We start from the raw sequence: 18,736 nt of genomic DNA, 5'->3' as shown, positions 1-18,736 counted from the left end.
TGGGTTTTACACTTTTTATGTTTCTTAAGCCATCAATATGCTGCACAGTGCTATCTTTTTTTCTGCTTGTGCATGATTTTTCTGCAGGGAAAGGTGTTGGAGCACCCATCTGCAAAATATCTGTTTCATTACAGACTACATTTGCTGTTATATAAAAGATTTCATTTCCACTCAACAACTCATGTATGGCCTTTACTACGGAGATAAATTAGTCAGAGTTGTTCAAAAGCTTTTAATTATACAAAAGGGGTGGAGGCTCTCCAAACACACAAACTGTTGGCATTATATCAGAGATCTGCAGATATACTAAAGACAACCAGGACTACAAGCGCAATGAGCCTACATCGGGTGGCATCAGCAAGCATTTTGATTCTTTTAATTGGTTCCCTTTCAAACAACCATTATATATGATAACGCCGAGCTCATTCAGTGATAACAAAGTCTGAACGTGCCTCGGATTTTCACCAGTATTGATATCTCTGCAGGTGTCGTGAAAAAAGACTTCTTCACTCTGTAATGTTCCTCTGAGTTTATTTATGAAACACACCGACACTACGTGGTGTGTCGGCCGTCACCCCTGGTTAACACTGGATCCAGCTCACTGATGATTTGAATATTTGGACCAGGTATCTTCAAAGTGGACAAACGTATTGTGACAGAGAAGGAGAGAATTCCAGGAACAAAAATCCCCATTGATGGAGCCTTGAGGCTTCTTCTTTACTGGAACCCAATTGACTCTGTCATTCAAAAATATTATTTCATGTAATCAAGAGATATTATATCTGAAACTGTCCCACATTTTTAGAATACTGATATTTGTACTATTTAGCTGTGATCCAATTTGAAAAGTGGCCAAAAGCAGCATTCCAATCTCCTGTGACTTCACATCCAATCATCCCACTTGATAAAAATAGACGTCTGCGTCTGGGAAATCTCTTCAACAATGATGGCAAAAGAACAAGAAGTCAGAAGGGAAATTACCTCCTGACAGTAAAAATCTAATTGTGTGTGAGTGAATTTTCCTCATCCCAAAAAGCCCCCTTATTTCTGCCCTCTATATCTCCTGCAATCTTGTTGTTCATTAAAGATGTGCCCACAGCAGTTTACAAAAGTTGACACCTAATGCTATAACCAGCCGATTTGTTTGGACCAAAAGATTATTTAATTTACAACAAATAGGACAGCAAACTGTAAACTGTAAATAAGACTGCCTTTCCCTGACAGGGGGGTAGTTTGGAACCGAGCGGAAAGCTCCAGTTCGGTTAATGTTGTTGTCTCTTTGATTTAAAAAAATCACCAGGGCTGAGACACACCGAGGAAGTTAAAGCATGAAAACCATTACAGGACCACGTAGTGCACCTTGTAATGGAAACTTATCACAGCGAAGCTGCTCTGGTTCTGTTGGGGTCTTATGTTCTCAAATGCTATTTATAAAATGGGTGAAAGGAACAGTGAATGCTCAAAGGCTTTAACAGCTTCCCCTGCCAAGGAATCCAATAGTGCTCATGGCTATTACGCTGAGAAACGGCAGACATTAGTGTTCCGACGAGTCTCTGACAGCGACTGGAATGTACATTTCTGGTACATATAGTTATGACAACACTGCACACCGTGAGATCGCCCAGTTTGCATGTTGCATAGAGGTTAACAGTGCATAAGAATAAATGTCAGGTCGGAAGGGCTGATACAGTCTGAATTAGCGACACTGAGGCATTGCCCCGACAGCCTTTTACTGCACTGGGGGAGACTCCACCGGCGCATCACCAGAGCTGTGCAGACGCCAGAAAAATAAAGCATTGTTTATATGCTAATCCTAAGCATGACAACAATTGTGCTGCTCATTTTGTTAAGGGGGGTATTTGTCACACTTTTTAGTAAGAAAATATAGCTGCTGTGGGAACTGCATGCTCACTAAAATATACATAGTAACCAGGCATGTGTTGTGTAAAAATAAATATTTAGCTTGTTTTATGTGAAAGAGCAATGACATTGGTCCTAATGCAGAGTGAGAGTTAAAGAACATACCAAATGTGAAAAGAAAGTGAGAGGACTTGGCATTAAGCTGAAATGAATAATTGCCTCTCATGAATTCCTCTTTTAATCCTAAATGTCAGCTCACATTTCACCTATTCAAACTATCAACTTTTTAGAAGCTTTAAAAGCAATTATCCATATCGCTCCATCCGCAGCTGCACTTACTCTCCTGATTCCTCACACAATCCCATCTTGTTTTGATGGCCCACTTTCCTGCTTGGTAAGACTGTCCTCTAAGCGGTTTCTGGTTCACAGCATCATCTTGGACAAACGCTCATGACAACTGCATCCCATGAATCTGTGTCTGCTGTTATAGCACTCCACTTCTCACATGAATTAAACATCCAAAAAGCAAAATCTGTTCCTTCTACACTCGCTTGAGGCTTTTGTTTGATCTGCTTTGTGCTTTCTGTCTTTGTGTTGTTCCTCAAGGCGTCACTGTGACATCACGGTACCTTTTCAATGTTGTTTTGTCACTTCATCATCATGTTTCTATGATTATTGATTTTAAACAGTCTGAGTGGACCGTCTGAATCACTATCAAGATGTTGGTTTATAACACCCGCATATGACTGTTTGCGTGTGCTTGACTAAAATAGAAATTGACACAATATTGCAAAGAGAGCTTTTTTTTATTGTGTTTGTGTGTGGGTCATAACTCGAACCCCATGCAGCTCCGTCAGCACGGTAAATTGCTCAGCCTCCATCAAAAGAAAGTAATCTGCGTATGAAACCAAAGAAATAACCTCACGACCGTATGTACCCGTAGCTGTGCACTGTTCAAACACACACAGTCAACGGCATTGTGTTTCCGCTCATCTCACCAGTTAAGTGATACAATCTTTTATTAATGGTCTGTGCTCCTGCATTGACATGGAGACCATTTTAATGATTAATCTGAAAGGAAAGGGCCCATTGCACACTGGGGCTTTTGACGAAGTAAAACAACAACTATGGTGTTTTCAAGTAGATGGAAAGAATGTGTCGTTCCCTTTTTTGCCTCTTCTATTGGGCACATTAACGTTGTGTGAAACCTATTATTTCTACATTGTTTTGTATGAAAGGGACATTTGCCGGGGGGTCATTTTACAGTAAAAAAAATAACCCCATTGGCATTATAACAATGCGTCCTATTATTTTCTGTCTTGTATCTTGTAGGGAATTGGCCGACAAATACAACACAGCACTAGTGGATATTGTCAATATGTAGGTCCTCACCTGTTAATTCTTTTAGACTCAGGTCAAACCCATTTGTAAATGTGTTGAGGCTCCTGTAGGGCTATATCAAAGTGGCAATCTAGGCGAGTACAAGGTTCATTAGTGTTAATTAGAAATTGCAGGACATCCTTTCTCTTGTGCAATCACTTCAGGCCTGTAATTAGAGGGACCAGCGGGGGAATAATGCAGCCCCGTTTGGCGTGGAGCAGAAACAGGAGTAGAGGGTAAAGAAAGGGGGAAGAAGGACGGGAGTAGTTGGGAGTGCTGTTGAATACTAACCAACTCGTTCCTTGCAAAAAAGGAGCAGATGTCCTTGACTTAGAATGTCCTCTCCATACAGAACCGTTGTTTTTTTATTTGTGGTTGGCTTTGTTCCTCCCAGTTACTGCATCCAGCAGGCTTCTCAACCAAATGATGAAACCACAGGAGAAAGCATTTATTACTTGAAAGCAGAAATCATATTTTTGTGAGTTTTTTTGTATTTTAGGTAAGCACAACCTTATTATTTATCACTATATTGGGATTATGCATTTGGCATATTATTTGACAACCAAGAAACATGCTTTTTCAATGACAAACCAAGCAGGGATGATATGCGATCCTCTATACCTTGACTTGACAGTTTATTGTTTTTCTGTCCGCATGCCAGTGTCTGTGATTCTTCAAAAAAAAATTGTGCCTGAGCACACCACAAGGATTGTGCCCCTTCAAACCAGCCGGTGCGTCAGATTGGTTAGTAATGTAACAGCGGCTGGCACCCATAAAGGCTTCTCGCTACAGAAAGGTCAGTTATCCCAAGTGGCAAAGCTTCTCTCGTCTCCATTTGGAGACAGGCCCAACATCTTCGAGCTCCTCCTTTGTCTGTCAATAGGGTTTATTCCAGACACTTTGTATTAATATTGGATGAATCTGAGATATCAATGGCAGGGTCTGAAAACAAAATGAAGCATATTCTGCCAGCAAAAATTATTTCTCATGTTTGAACAGAGGACCAAAGTTCTTTTCATAACCTTGTCTTAACTACATATTTAAAATGTTAAAATGAATTTTGTTTTCTCCGTTTTCTTTTACAGCGGGATGCAAAGGGTCAGTATCTGTTTGACCTCATCTGCCACCACCTCAACTTGCTGGAGAAAGACTACTTTGGTATCAGATATGTGGATCCAGACAAGCAGCGGGTATGTGTACATTAGCATCACAGAGCATGTTTGTGTCCGTTTGAATCATTTATTTCATTTAGTTCATGTCCTAAAATAATTCACAATCATTAAAACAGACTGAGAGGTCTTCGTTGATAATTTGTTTGTAAGAAGCTTGGTCCCCTTTGCTGGTAAAAATGAATGGTTTAATTTTGTTGGTGTGGCTAAACTTGGAATCTTCAAGAGCGTCAGACCAGTTTGACCATTTCAGCTGCAAGACAAAAGCTTCCGAACTCCACTTTTGTACTTAATGCACCTTTAATGGAGCCTTGTTGACAGTGTTTGGAAAGTGCACTTTCTACATGAACTCGTTCAAAGTTCAGTTCACAAATTTTAAAATGAACTAGTTCAGTTCATAGTTCAAACTTCAAAATATTTGAACTAAGTTCACAGTTCCAACTAGTTCAGTTCTTTTTTTCAATGTTGCTGCAAGCTATTATTTTTCAAAATGATTGCCAAAGCCCATATAAAACCACAGACAGCAATTATTTTATCAGTTTTAACACTGAAGCTATGCATCAGATTTAATCTTCATATCCAATTTTGAATCCTTATCCAACCAGGGTTTACATTAGCATTGAGGGGACAGCATTTCCCCATTGTTGCTTTAATGCTATGTTGCTTTCCATTCACTCCACACTAGCAGCAGCTTGCAGCGTTCACCCCTACAGTACATTCTCAAACACATGCTGCTTGAATGGTCTTTTTTAAATAAGGAATAAAAACATGACAGTTATCATTAAGGCGCAAATGTTTGCAAAGAAAGGTCAGATTCCTCCCATCCTCACCGACCTTGTCAGTAACCATAAAACTCATTTAAATTATTATAAGCCGCCTCTTTGCTACACACAGCTGTCTCCTCTATGCCTTTCTTTTTTTTGATGACGCAAGCGGCGGTGCGACACTGGTGGCTGTTGTTGACAGATTGGGTGTTTTTTCCGCTACTTATTAAGGTGCGTCTACGGTGTGTTTTCTATAGAAATCTGGCACCCTTTTGAACGATGTTAACCTGAAAGAACGTGCCGTTCACAGACACCAGAATGAACGAGTTCACAGTAACGTTAATCAGGCATTAATACAGTACGTTCAGTTCACGTTCGCCCAAAATATGAATGAGTTCATTAACTATCGTTCAATGAACGCGTTCAGGCACAACACTGCTTGTTGATATTTCAAACAAAAAAGTTTCTGTTTCCTGTTTAAGATTAAAATGTCAGAACTGTGGTAGGCAGAGGCAGGAAGGAGGACGAAAAAAGGACTTTAATGGTCAAGAGTTCCAAATTCAAAAATCAAACTCTGAGAGTACAAAATGTCAAGGGGAGGAAAAACATGGACGAGATGCGAGATTACACTCAGGATCTGACATGAACACTACCGACTGGTACAAACCACAACATGCAACAAGCACAACACGCAAGGGACAAGAGATTAACATGGCTTAAATACACAGGGGAGGTGCAGGCGATTGGACACAGGTGGAAACACTCATGGACATGGCAGACAATCACAAAGGGAAGACAGGACAAGGCAAGAAGTGAAGTTACCCCAGGGACACAAAGAGACATGAAACTACAAAATCAAACAGAACATTGACCCAAACCGTGACATAAAACATGTTGAAGTTGTCCAATGTTTTAAAGGTTGTTGTTTTGGGTCCATATAGAAATCACATGAGTGGCTATACTTTAGTGGGAAGAATGAGAATGTGGGACAGAGTGAAAAGTTGTGTTCTTCAGTTCATTTTATTCGTGCCGCCTTTTAGACACTGTAGCAGATGTGGTTCCTCTGCTCCGTTTCCCGGAGGCGAGACAAACGGACACCAGGCAGTTCTGTACGTTTTAATCTTTTATTTAAGTTTCAGGTTGTCGCTCGCTCGTTCCACGCTCGCTCCTGAGCGTCCGGTACAGCACGCACCTCCAGATCTGCTCACTGGTTTTAAGCACAGGAGAGACAATTAGGCTGATGCCCCTCAGCTGTGCTCGTTAGCGGCCGGCACCGTTCCCTGAACCCCTCCTCCCAGTTCTCCCCCCCCCCCCCCCTCTGCAGCTGAGCAATCACACCCCACCACCACATACCCCCACCGCCCGACTTAGGCCGGGGAGCCATCCGGCCGAACCAACTCCCCAACCAACTTTACCCCCTCAACCGCCAATTGGCACCGCTCGGTCCACTGGACCGGATCTGGGGCACCTTTCCGGGTCAGGTCAGTTAAGGGGCTGGTCAGCTCCGCAAAGCCCGGGATGAACCTCCGGTAGTACCCGGCCAGCCCCAGAAACTGCCTCACCTCTTTTTTGTCTTGGGACGCGGGCAGGCCGCAATAGCCGCGGTCTTGTCTACCTGAGGGCGCACCTGCCCGCCCCCCAAGTGGTACCCCAGATACCGTACCTCCCTCCGCCCAACTGCGCACTTCCCCGGGTTGGCGGTGAGCCCGGCCTGCCTCAGGGATTCCAGCACCGCGCCCACCTGCCGCACATGCTCCGCCCAGGTGGTGCTGTGTATGATCACATCGTCCAGGTAGGCGGCGGCATATGCGGCATGCGGGCGAAGCACCCGGTCCATGAGGCATTGGCTGGTGGCCGGGGCCCCGAACAACCCGAGGGAAGCATGGCGAATTGGTATAACCCAAACGGAGTGGAGAAAGCCGTCTTTTCCTTGGACTCTGGTGAGGGAATCTGCCAGTAGCCCTTGGTTAAATCCAGTGTCGTAAAAAAACGTGCGGTGCCCAATCGGTCCAGGAGTTCGTCGACCCGGGGCATCGGGTAGGCATCGAAACGTGACACGTCATTCACCCTGCGATAGTCCACACAGAACCGCACAGACCCATCCTTCTTAGCGACCAGGACGATGGGGCTGCACCAGGCGCTGTTGGACTCCTCTATTACCCCCATCTCCAGCATCGCCGCTAATTCTCGCTGAACCACTTTTCTCTTGTGTTCAGGTAACCTGTAGGGCCGTGTTCGCACGGTCACGCCCGGGGACGTCTCAATGTGGTGCGCTATGAGGTCCGTGCGACCTGGCAGGAGAGAGAACACATCATTAAACTGACTTTGCAACCGGGCTAAGTCTGTTTTCTGGCTCGCAGAGAGATGGGCATCGAAGTGGAGCCGGGTCGGATTGGTGGACTTAGGAACCTCGGGCCCCAGCTCCTCTCTCTCAGCTACTGCGGACACCAGTGAAACAGACTCCGCCTCCCTCCATTGTTTGAGGAGGTTGAGGTGGTAGATCTGCGTAGCTCCGCCCCTGTCAGATCACACCACCTCATAGTCGACGTCCCCCACCCGCCGTGTGACCTCGAAGGGCCCTTGCCACCTGGCGAGGAGTTTTGAGCTGGAGGAAGGAAGCAATACAAGAACTTTTTCTCCCGGTGTAAATTGTCTCAGCTTTGCTCCTCTGTTGTACAGCCGTTGTTGACGCTCCTGGGCCTCGAGCAAATTCTCACGTGACAACTCACCCAGTATTTGGAGTTTGGCTCGCAGGTCCAGGACGTATTAAATCTCGTTCTTACCGGGGCTCGGACCCTCCTCCCAGTGTTCCTTAAGCAGGTCGAGCACCCCCCGTGGTTTCCTGCCAAACAGCAGCTCAAAGGGAGAAAATCCCGTGGAGGCCTGAGGCACCTCCCGTACTGCAAACAACAGAGGATCAAGGCATTTATCCCAATGACGTTCATTGTCGTGAATGAACTTACGAATCATGGATTTTAAGGTTTTATTCAGCCGCTCCACCAGCCCGTCGGTCTGAGGGTGATAGACGCTGGTCCGAATAGACTCCCAGTAATTCGTAAAGTTCCCGCAGTGTACGTGACATGAACGAGGTGCCCTGGTCAGTCAGAATCTCTTTCGGAATTCCAACTCGGGAGATGACCTGAAACAGTGCCTGCGCAACACTCCTCGCGGAGATGTTGCGCAATGGCACTGCCTCGGGATATCGTGTTGCGTAATCCACCAGAACTAGCACAAAGCGATATCCCCGTGAAACGGCCCGATGAGGTCCATACCTAAGCGCTCGAACGGCACCTCCATTAACGGGAGCGGTCGCAGCGGCGCTCTCGGAATGGCCGGCTGGTTCACTAGCTGACACTGCGGGCAGGACGCGCACCATCGGCGCACATCCGCCCAAATGCCTGGCCAGTAGAATCGGGCCGTTATCCGGTCCATAGTTTTTTCACTACCCATGTGGCCCGCCATCGGGTTATAGTGAGCCACCTGGAAAATTATTTCCCGACGGCTTTTCGGTATTACTAACTGGGTGTTCTCCTGCCCTGTACGAGTGTCACGACTCACTCTGTATAACCTGTCCCTGATCAATGAAAAGTGCGGGTATGATAATGTCATGTCATGCCATGTCAGGGCGCACCATGTGACCATCAATACGTATCACCTGGTCGAAGGCAGAGCGTAGAGTATCATCACGAGACTGTTCCAGTGGAAAATCTTCCATGGAGCGTAATTCGTAACACCACCACAGACACAAAGTTGTTTCTTCGGGCGCTTCTGTTGTGAGGCATGCAGTGGCACTGCTCATGAAGAATTCACATGTTCACAGGTCACGTTGTAGTCCCGCAGACAAGAGCAAAGTCCTGCTGAGGCTGCATTTCCTATGCTGTCGCTCAGGACTATTTTGGTTAGTTGTTGTGTGGCAACTTGAACGCCTCCTTGAAGAAAGATGGAGACCATATGATCCCAGTGAGAAGAAAGAATCTGAATCTGGCCAAAGAAACCATGAAACCGTCCAATGTGCCTGAAGTCCTGATTTCAAAAGAATGCCATCCACGATGATTTGCATTGACCTGTTTTATTTCCAATGCAGCACTGGTTGGAGGTCACAAAGTCAATTGCAAAGCAAATGAAATGTAAGTAGTTTCAATTCATTTTATTTAGTTTGAGTTCATCATTTTTATTATTTATTTATTTTTATTAGTTCGAATCTTAACTAAAAAACTCAAAATCTGCACTGATATTAAATTACTTAGTGTTCATTTGATCCATTTTGAATTTGAGTCAATTGAAAGCTGAACATTTAACATTGCAGACCCAGATAATTGTTTAATTACATTTTATTTATTCAATGAAAACATCAAACCATTAAATGCTGCTTACAAAAACTGTAGTTGCAGCAGTAGAAATCTATAATAAAAACTAGTAATAAAATAAAACACTTTTTTTACAAGTTATTTTTCTTTTGATACTTGAAGTACATGCTGCGGTAGTTTTAGTGTTTTTACTTTTAATACCTGTTAGTATTCATTAAGATAAATGTTTGATTTATTTCTATTGGGTAATCAATAGTTAATTTATTTATATAAATATATATATATAATTTTTCATATTGGAGAATTATTTAATCAGCTGTGCATGATGTTTAATCTCTTCCATTTCCTCCAGGTCAGCCTCCCTTCACCATGTGTCTGAGGGTCAAGTTCTACCCGCCTGAACCCGCCTTTCTAAAGGAGGAAATCACACGGTATGAGCTGCTCTTCCTTTAACTTGTATTGATAAATTATCTACACTGCTAAGGTGTACCTTAATGTTTCAGTGTAAAAGTTAGAAAGACTGCCATTCTGTGTTTTTCTAAACCATCCTTAATGACTTGCATGATCAAAATACTTGAGTACTCACCCAAATAAAACATAAAAAATCAACATTACACGGAGCGCAGTTGGGAAGCAGCGTACAATGTAAAAGGGTATTTTTGTGTCTAATGGCACACATTTCCTTTTACTCTAATTCTTCCTAAATGATATTCTGATTAAAATGGTAGACAATTCAAAGAAGTTCATTAAAAGCACGAAGGCGACTGAGTTTACACTTACTTCAGATAGTGAAGACCGCATTATTTACTGACTAGAAGGCGAGTAGGCCACACTCTCTCACTCTCTCTCTCTCTCTCTGATGTGTAAATGTAATGTCCACCATATGTAGAGTACTTATGGAGAGTGCAAAGAAAAATTGAGGGTGAAAAAAGGGCTGGAGGTTAGGGGTGAGGAGGAGAGAGTGACACATCATGATGAGACTGGAGAGTGCAGAGGGAAGGAACGCATGAATAATCAATCACATACAAGGCTCATTCAGTGAGTACTCCCACTCATCATATTGTACAAGGATGCTTTTTGGACAGCACGTTAATGTCAAATGAAAAGTCTATAAGTCAATTCTTCCTATCGAGTGTCCAGAAAGACACAACAGTAGTGAAACTGAAGCAGATGAATGGAATTCATACATCATTAATTGTATCATACGCCTGTGTTCTTCGTACTGTAACTGGAAAAATAGATTCTGTAAAATAGACACATTAAGTAGTGTTAACATGCTTTGCAGGTGAGTTTCCCCAAAACAAATGTGCTATTCCTCAAATTGGAAAAGTACTCTGGAGTCGATTACACTGCACTTTAATACTGCTCAAAAGCTAATATGCCGCTGAAGTTCAAAAAAGGGATTTCAAATGAAGAGGACATTTTTCCACTGTGGCAAAATAGTGTATAATGTCTTTGACTGCATGTTTGTATTATTTTTTGTAAAACAGACGTTTTGTCTGTTTTACAAAAAAAATACAGCAAAGACAGCAGGCGTCAGCACTTAATGGCTGATGAATAAGTACCCATTTCTCACCACAGAGTAAACAAGCAGCTTTTTAATGCATCCCGCCAGACAGAAAGCATAATTATCCTTTGTGTAGATGGAAAATCCCTAGATGCTAGATGGAGATCAGGTTTGCTGGCTGATTGTAAAAAAACAAAAACAAGATCAACGTCTAATATCCTGTTCGTGCTTCAGCGAGTTTTTGATGCAAGAATATAACAAGCCCACCTCCCATTCTGAGAATACTTTTAGCCATCATCACAATAGTGAAATATGCCTCAGAAAATGTTTTGTGCGTAAGGAGCTGTTTGGTTGGGCGTGTCTGAAACTAGGCTGGAGCCTTAAAGAGAGTAGCAGCTTTCCCTGAGGGGCCTTTCTACCCTCCTTTCCCCCAAAACAGCTTCTGCTCAGAAACTTTGTGTCACAAAGGAAACAGGATGACTGAGTGAATATCATCAGCCTCTCACATTGTCTGACATGATGTTTGTCCTTTCGCATTAGATATCTTGTCTTCCTGCAAATCAAGAGAGACCTCTACCACGGTCGGCTCTTGTGTAAAACCTCGGACGCGGCCATGCTCGCTGCACACATCCTTCAAGGTAACGCAAAGTGACAGATGAGAATGACATGAGACAGTTTGCTCTGTGTTCTGTGATCTCTGTTGTACCCCATGCCTCTAATTCACCAGGTGGATGCAGCAATCGAGAGCATTATGATCCTCAAAGAATACGCTGCTTGTACGTTGTGAATGCTTTGTAGGAAACATTAGGCCCGTTGATTGTGGTTTCCCATTGTGATTTTCATTCTTAAACTTGTAAAAAGGTTATTTTTTTTGCTCGGAAAGTGAAAGTAATCTGCACTCTCTTTAATGAATGAAGAAACCACACTTGATTATGAAATATTAACTAATTAAAATATTATGTCATATTTAAAAAATACATATACAGTATAAGCCATATGACATCTTACAGCAGACACACACATACCTACAATAGAAAAGGCAACACACATCAGGTATGGTGGCACAGCTAACATCACAGAATGCACAATGTTTGAGGAGAGGCAGGTCCTTGGAGGAAGGGCTGATGAATTAAAGATGGACTGCCTGGTCAGCTCCTCCTTGCAGAGAGAAATCAGCATCAGGGTCATCCGAGGGAGTGCAGTGTGGCAGAAAGCAACACAAATATTCCTGGGCATGTTCTCCCTGCGAAAGCAGCACCGTGCTGAAAGCGGTGCAAGTCATTTCAACTTATGCACATGGAATGTTTTCTTTTCTGATCCTCTCTCCAGCTGAGATCGGAAATTACGACCCTGGGAAGCATCCTGAAGGTTACAGCTCCAAATTCCAGTTTTTCCCCAAGCATTCGGAGAAGCTGGAGCGTCGAATTGCAGACATACACAAGACAGAGCTGATGTAAGTGCCAGTATGGCACCATCAATAAATACCTACAGATCACGCTTTTATAAAGGCTGAACAAAACAGTAATGTGGCACCATTTCCCTGTATTGTGTTGGCCGGACTGATTGATGGCACTTAGTTCAGCAGCTAGCACAAAAAAGCACTCTGTTGTCCACTCTAATGACAGAGAGCAGAGCGTAATAATGAAAGTGAACATATAGATCACACACACACACACACACACACACACACACACACACACACACACACACACACACACACGCACATGCAAGCAGCAGGTGAGCTGCTGGAGGGATTCATTTACACGTTGATTACTCTAACTTTACCAACATATATTACATATGTTAGATGTATATATCAAATAATTATTTTTTTATACCTAATGTAAATGAGGTAGAAAGACATTAAGTCTAGTTTTGATGGCGTAAGTGCCGAATGACAGACACCACAAGATTCTGCTGCCCACTAGTGGTTTCTTACCTCATCACCACCAAATGAACAATGCTTCACTCTGATAATTACTTGCATTTTAAAAATATCCTGATTCATTTTATTATATCATTTTTGATCTGGGTAACCTCTATTTACTTCTTTCATTCTCTAAATTAATGTATTAACTTGTAAGTGCCTTTAAATGTTTCGTTAAATTTTTCATGCTGATGGTGAACTGACACAGATGTTCAGTGTGTTGTTTCTGTCCCTCAGTGGACAGACACCTGAAACATCGGAGCGCAATTTCCTCCAGAAAGCCCAGATGCTGGAGACGTATGGTGTTGATCCACATCCATGCAAGGTTTTTCAAGCACTGTAGTTTCTTTTTAGTAAACATTTCATCACAGTCAACAGTTCTGTCCAGCTTGAATGTTGAAACTCGAGGGACATGCATGCTAAAACACCTGTCTCATTAGTTACGTGTTACTCATATTAAATGTGTGCATTCAACTTATATTTCAAATTGTTTTCTTACAGGATGTGTCTGGGAACCCTGCTTTCCTCGCCTTCACACCATTTGGTTTTGTGGTGCTTCAGGGAAACAGGAGGGTTCATTTTCTCAAGTGGTGAGCCAAATTTGCGACATTGTCTGAATGATGCTGGTAGATTGTAAATGCGTGAGCCAGAGACAGCAGTAGCTCCTCGAGGACTTGTAGGATGTAAATAGACTAGCACACGCTATAGGGCGAAACTTAATTTTACCTGATTTGACACACGTGCTCTGTGTGCTTCTAAGTTAAACAGTATGCGCACTACATCTGGTTGTACAGTCTGACACAGCAAAGCTTGTCCATCTGCCTCTACCTGTAACAAAACCCCACTGCTAGCATGTGCACAGATGGCTAATTAGACCAGCTTACACCTACTGATTTAAATCAGCACAATGCTTAAATAATTCATGGAAAATGTATCAAATATGCTGCATTTCTATAAAGCATGTGAGGTTTTGTGTGTTGGTGTTTGACTAAAATAATGATCATTTTAGAATAATAAAGAGACTTGGTTGCAGTATTCATACTGGCTTTGTTAGCCTTCAGGTTACCATCACTCTCCATTTCCAGTCTGCAGGGAATATTATCATTTAATTGTTTTGTCAGCAAAACAGAGTACTGTGGCTGTTTATGTGATGTCAGGGTGGTTGTCATGAATATTTAAAGAAGCTGTGGCTTTCATTTCCGGTTTCCTGTGTGTGTGACTGTTTTGCTTGGACAGGAACGAGTTGACCAAACTGAAGTTTGAAGGCAAGACGTTCCACATTTATGCAAATCAGCAAGAGGTGAGAGCAAGAATTGTTGGATGTGGGGACAAAACTAAGAAGAAAAACTACAGTCTACATACCCTGCTGTAAGTTATATTTTCCTGCACATTCTGTCATTTTAAACGTGCAGGACAAAAAGATCATCTTGACGTACTTTGCACCCACACCGGAGGCATGCAAGCACCTTTGGAAGTGTGGAGTGGAGAATCAAGCTTTCTACAAGTGAGTCCATTCATTACCTCCTTCATTTAATTCCAATGTTCTCTTTTATTTCCCCGCACTGTCATGGTGTAGTTACCAGATCTATCGGATACCTTCACAGTACCTGGGTATCCTTAAAATCCCCTTTCCTTCTGGGTTGTTTGTCAGCGGGGGAAAATGAGGTGTGAGTTGCGAATGACGTTTTTAGTCAATGAACGTGTGCTGACACGAGACGGCAAGCACCTCACCGCTGCCTAGAGACATGCGGCTGGCTTTGTGTCAGCAAGGGGGCCCCTCTGTTACTTCCAGCTCAGCAGATCTGAACAAGCTGCTTGTGAGGCCAGGAAGCAGTGGGCCAATGAGTCGCGCTGATGGCTCAGGTGATTTAGTCTCGACCTCTCACTTATTGCATTTTTCATCTAATAAGGAGTCGGGGGAACTAAAAGACAAGATAACAAGTTGTCCTTGTGACAAGATGTCTTTCTGAGAAGCAAAGTAGACCATTAAACATTAATGTCTCACTTACTGTAACAATATAAACATATTGAATGGAGCGGTGTTGAGGATTCTCTGCCTATAGGAGTTCACATACATAATTTAATAACGGGTTATTTGATTCTATTCTGTGCTTTGAATTACAAAAATACACGCTTCAAAAGTAAGATCCTATTAGCAGCATATTGTTAAGACAATAAGTGGGGTATTGTTTATATTGTGTATTTGTTTACACTAATAGTTTCCCTTTCTGTTTTGCTTGTTTCAATGCGATACACTTAATTTTTTTATTCTTGTTCCATCAGGCTTGAAAAGTCAAGTCAGGTTCGCACGGTTTCCAGCAGCAACCTGTTCTTCAAGGGCAGCCGATTCCGTTTCAGGTAGAGTACACAACAGTATGACTGATGACAGGGAGGGGAGTACACTGCTGAAAACCCCCGAGCTGGAAGTGGAGAGAAGTGTTCCCAGAAGACGTGGCCCTCCTGGCCTTCTGTGCTTTAATGCCGGGAGGACAAAGAAAGGAAAATGAAGGGGGCCGATGGCAATAATCACCTTAAATGGCATATTGTCCTTTATTAAAGGACGAGTTCACCCAAGGGCAAAACATGTCTAAGTTATCATTAGTGGTATCTATATTGGTATGATAGTTTGGTTTAATTTGCTTTGATTTTGAGATTTACCTTGTTGAGATTTTGAAATTTCATTCCCTTAAAGAATGACTTTTTAAAATGTGTAACAGAAACATCGACAGGTTTGTCTGGAAGAGCTACAAACCTGAAGTATTTCTGTATAATATCCTTATATTGGGGTGGCGGCAGAATATTCATATATCTGATATCTCAACTAAAATCACAAGCCCAGTCAGTTAAATGTTGATTTTACTGTTGAAGGGCAAACCATGATCATTGTTTTGATATTCTTTCCTGCAAGTTTGTGTATGCATTTTATCTGACTGGTGGTAATTCAGTTACACAAAGCTGAATTCACCGGGATAATTCAATCATGATGCTCATGCACTGTACTACACTGCAGTGATGGCCTTCATAGCATCGGGTGACACCAGAGCACCCGGTAATGTGTGTGTGTGTGTGTGTGTGTGTGTGTGTGTGTGTGTGTCTGTGCAACTCATCCTGAGCATCGTGTCTGTGCTTTATAACAGTGGACGAGTGGCAAAAGAGGTGATGGAGCAGAGTGCCAAAATCAAACGCGAACCTCCAGAAATACACAGGTAGAGTTGTAAACTCAGGAGAGGACAGAATGTCCTTGATCCGTTTTTTCGATCGTTTTCTTCCATTTTCTTAGGCGCCAAGCTACTGTAGATGTCTTTATATCAGCAGCACCTACTCGCTACAGCATGCGTTACCCCTGCTCGCGGCTATTTTGGTCTCCAGTGATATTCGTGCCTCTTTGTTTTTGTTTTTCTCTGCAGGGCTGGCCTTGTGCCCAGTAGAAGTTGTCCATCCATCACCCACGGGCCTCGCCTCACCAGTGTGCCGCGCACGCGTCGGAGAGCTGTGCACATATCTATTATGGAGGGTAAGAACGTCATCTCCCATGCTTCGACGGGCTTAAGCAAGCAGCAAATCCCTGGTGGCAAACAGGTGTTTTCAAGACATAGTGTGTTTAGTAGAGGCCTCACAGTGAGTGTGTTATTATTTACACGTAGTCTCCAGCCGCTGAAAAAGTATTTTGACGTTTCGGTAGCGGTTGCAATCCCAGTCTTCACATTAATTTGTTGATAATGCATTATGGGCGGAATCTTAAATAGATCAGGTAGCTACTTTTCCCTATTTTTATCAGAAAAACACTTCCATGCATACACACACACACACACACACACAATGTAACCAGATCCATTTGGCCCAGTTCATGCTTAGAGCACTAGCGGGACATGCTGCAGGTGCGTGCGTCAGTCCACTTAATGCAACAATGCAGATTTTCAGGGGTGAGGGTGAGTTTGACTCATCATGTATTCTGTGTGCAAACACAGTGGCAGCCAGAGTTACCCCTCCAGACCTTCTGCAGGCCAGAGGCCCAGAACTTCCTCTGCGTGTCCTGCATGGCTCTGGGAAATTATGAGACCCTTTGGCCTGGCCTTCCAAGTACATTCTGTAACGCTTTGTGTTGTCCGTGTGTGTTGTCTGTGGGTTCAGGAGGGCCATATGAGCTTCCCAGCCCCAGTCTGTGCTGACTGGGTTTCTTACAGTGGTATTAATAAGCGAGCTGAAAATAGCCCAAGTCTCCTACTCCATGTATGTCAGTGGCCTGGGTGGGGAAAAAATCAGGCCAGGCCAATGCCAACGTGCTGTAGCACCGTTGCAGAAAGCCACCGTTTGGCCTCGCACACTCCCTCCCTTGACACACACAGTGAGACTGTGGCCTGGACTCTGGGACGGGGACCATAAGGACAGGATAAAAACGCGCATGCCGCAACCATGGTTAAGTGCCTGATCCGCATCACCACGCGGGTGAACGTCCACCTGCGTATGATCAACCACTGCTACCGGGATGTAAAGGTCCGCGTGCTGAGCCTGGGGCCTCGTATGCTGGGCAAGGCCCTGGGGGTCCTGCCCCTTTACCCGGCCCTGACGGGGCAGCAGGAGTCGGCCAGCGTCAGCCCTCTACCTGGCACTCCGCTGCCCTGCGTTCAGCCCGACACCTCTGCAGGTAAACATCACAGAGCCAGGGATGGGAAGTGGAAGAGTCTTTCTCTATTCTGTCTGTCTCGGCATTATTGGAGCAGGGGGAGCGACACCGATCCTGTGGTTGCCCTTGCCTTCTGTATTGTTTTGTATTAGTACTTTTGTGAGGGTCATTTCATTCATTTGAGATTTGACGACTCTTTATGTAGCTGCTATTTTGGGTTCCAACCAGTATTTCATGAGGTTTGATGTGTCTGCTGTAAGAGTTTCTTTTGAAGTTTGTGTTTCACATTATAAGATATAAACTTCATAAGCATAATGTGCTGTACTGAGCAAAGATGGCTCCTGACAGTCACCCAATCGTCGTGCCTTCTTCTTATCACTTGACAGGAGTTTCATGTCAGCAGGGGCTTACACACTGGGCACAATTGATCCTACTTGTCCTGCAGTTTTCATAAAAGTCACTTTAGTGTATTGCTTTCCCATCAAAAGCTGAATTTTTATAGTGAAGGTCTAATGTTGCCGCGTTGACTCTGGAGAATGTGATATCGTCAGCAAAGGGCTTAACTGCTGCTCATCGTCACTGACATGTACACTGCAGTGACGCTCTCACATACTGTAACTTCTACTGCAAAAGCAACAGTCGAGTTACACAAGCAGTTAATATTTGTCATGCCTTGACCCATAATGTTGAATAGGTTCAGATATACAGTGTACATTCTTTAATATCTACAGTTGTTTAAGAATACTATTGCTAATGCTATAAGTGAATGTGCATTATTATTTTATGGCATTATTTAATTCTTGAATGATTTCTCCATCCATCTTGTGGAGTGCTTTGACAACATATTTTCCTTTTTCATAATATCAATTACAAATACTGATATCTAGATTGCTCACTCCTAGTTGTAGTTTGAATATATTTTGCCTCCCTTTAATTATTTGTTGAATCTGGATAGATAACTTCACAGCAAATGCAATCAGGCTGGTTGTAGGTTTCTCGAAGCATTAAGGCATTCTTTCAAGTCTTCTTAAATTGAAACCTTCTCTATGTGCAAGCCTCCTATAGATATAATCCATATAAGTCTATATATGGATAATCGTATGAATTCCTGAATGTTTGCAATGTATTTTACACTGAACCAGTCCTAAGGATGTTCTCCCTCATCTCTTAAATTTGAATTGCATTGGAAAGGGACGAC

The 18,736-nt window shown here is 43.2% G+C and overlaps 1 protein-coding gene across 3 annotated transcripts in view; it reads left to right on the top strand.

The window, feature by feature from the left end:
* LOC119195718 (FERM domain-containing protein 5) overlaps window positions 1–18,736 on the top strand; it is a 54,427-nt gene that overhangs the window by 30,242 nt on the left and 5,449 nt on the right. Inside the window, exons 2-13 of one of the 3 annotated variants that reach the window (XM_037450884.2) lie at window positions 4,326–4,430; window positions 9,258–9,300; window positions 9,833–9,911; window positions 11,528–11,625; window positions 12,317–12,440; window positions 13,152–13,239; window positions 13,416–13,504; window positions 14,151–14,214; window positions 14,336–14,418; window positions 15,198–15,272; window positions 16,052–16,120; window positions 16,322–16,428. In XM_037450884.2, coding sequence (XP_037306781.1) covers window positions 4,326–4,430; window positions 9,258–9,300; window positions 9,833–9,911; window positions 11,528–11,625; window positions 12,317–12,440; window positions 13,152–13,239; window positions 13,416–13,504; window positions 14,151–14,214; window positions 14,336–14,418; window positions 15,198–15,272; window positions 16,052–16,120; window positions 16,322–16,428 — 1,024 coding nt within the window. Of the gene's footprint in view, window positions 1–4,325; window positions 4,431–9,257; window positions 9,301–9,832; window positions 9,912–11,527; window positions 11,626–12,316; window positions 12,441–13,151; window positions 13,240–13,415; window positions 13,505–14,150; window positions 14,215–14,326; window positions 14,419–15,197; window positions 15,273–16,051; window positions 16,121–16,321; window positions 16,429–18,736 lie in introns of all 3 variants that reach the window. The other 2 variants (XM_037450883.2, XM_037450885.2) reach the window with 2 other exon arrangements.

The sequence above is a fragment of the Pungitius pungitius genome, chromosome 6 (genome assembly GCF_949316345.1).
Source record: "Pungitius pungitius chromosome 6, fPunPun2.1, whole genome shotgun sequence".
Lineage (NCBI taxonomy): Eukaryota > Metazoa > Chordata > Actinopteri > Perciformes > Gasterosteidae > Pungitius > Pungitius pungitius.
Note: the sequence above shows the minus strand (reverse complement) of the source record. Positions and strands in the feature narration are given on the sequence as shown.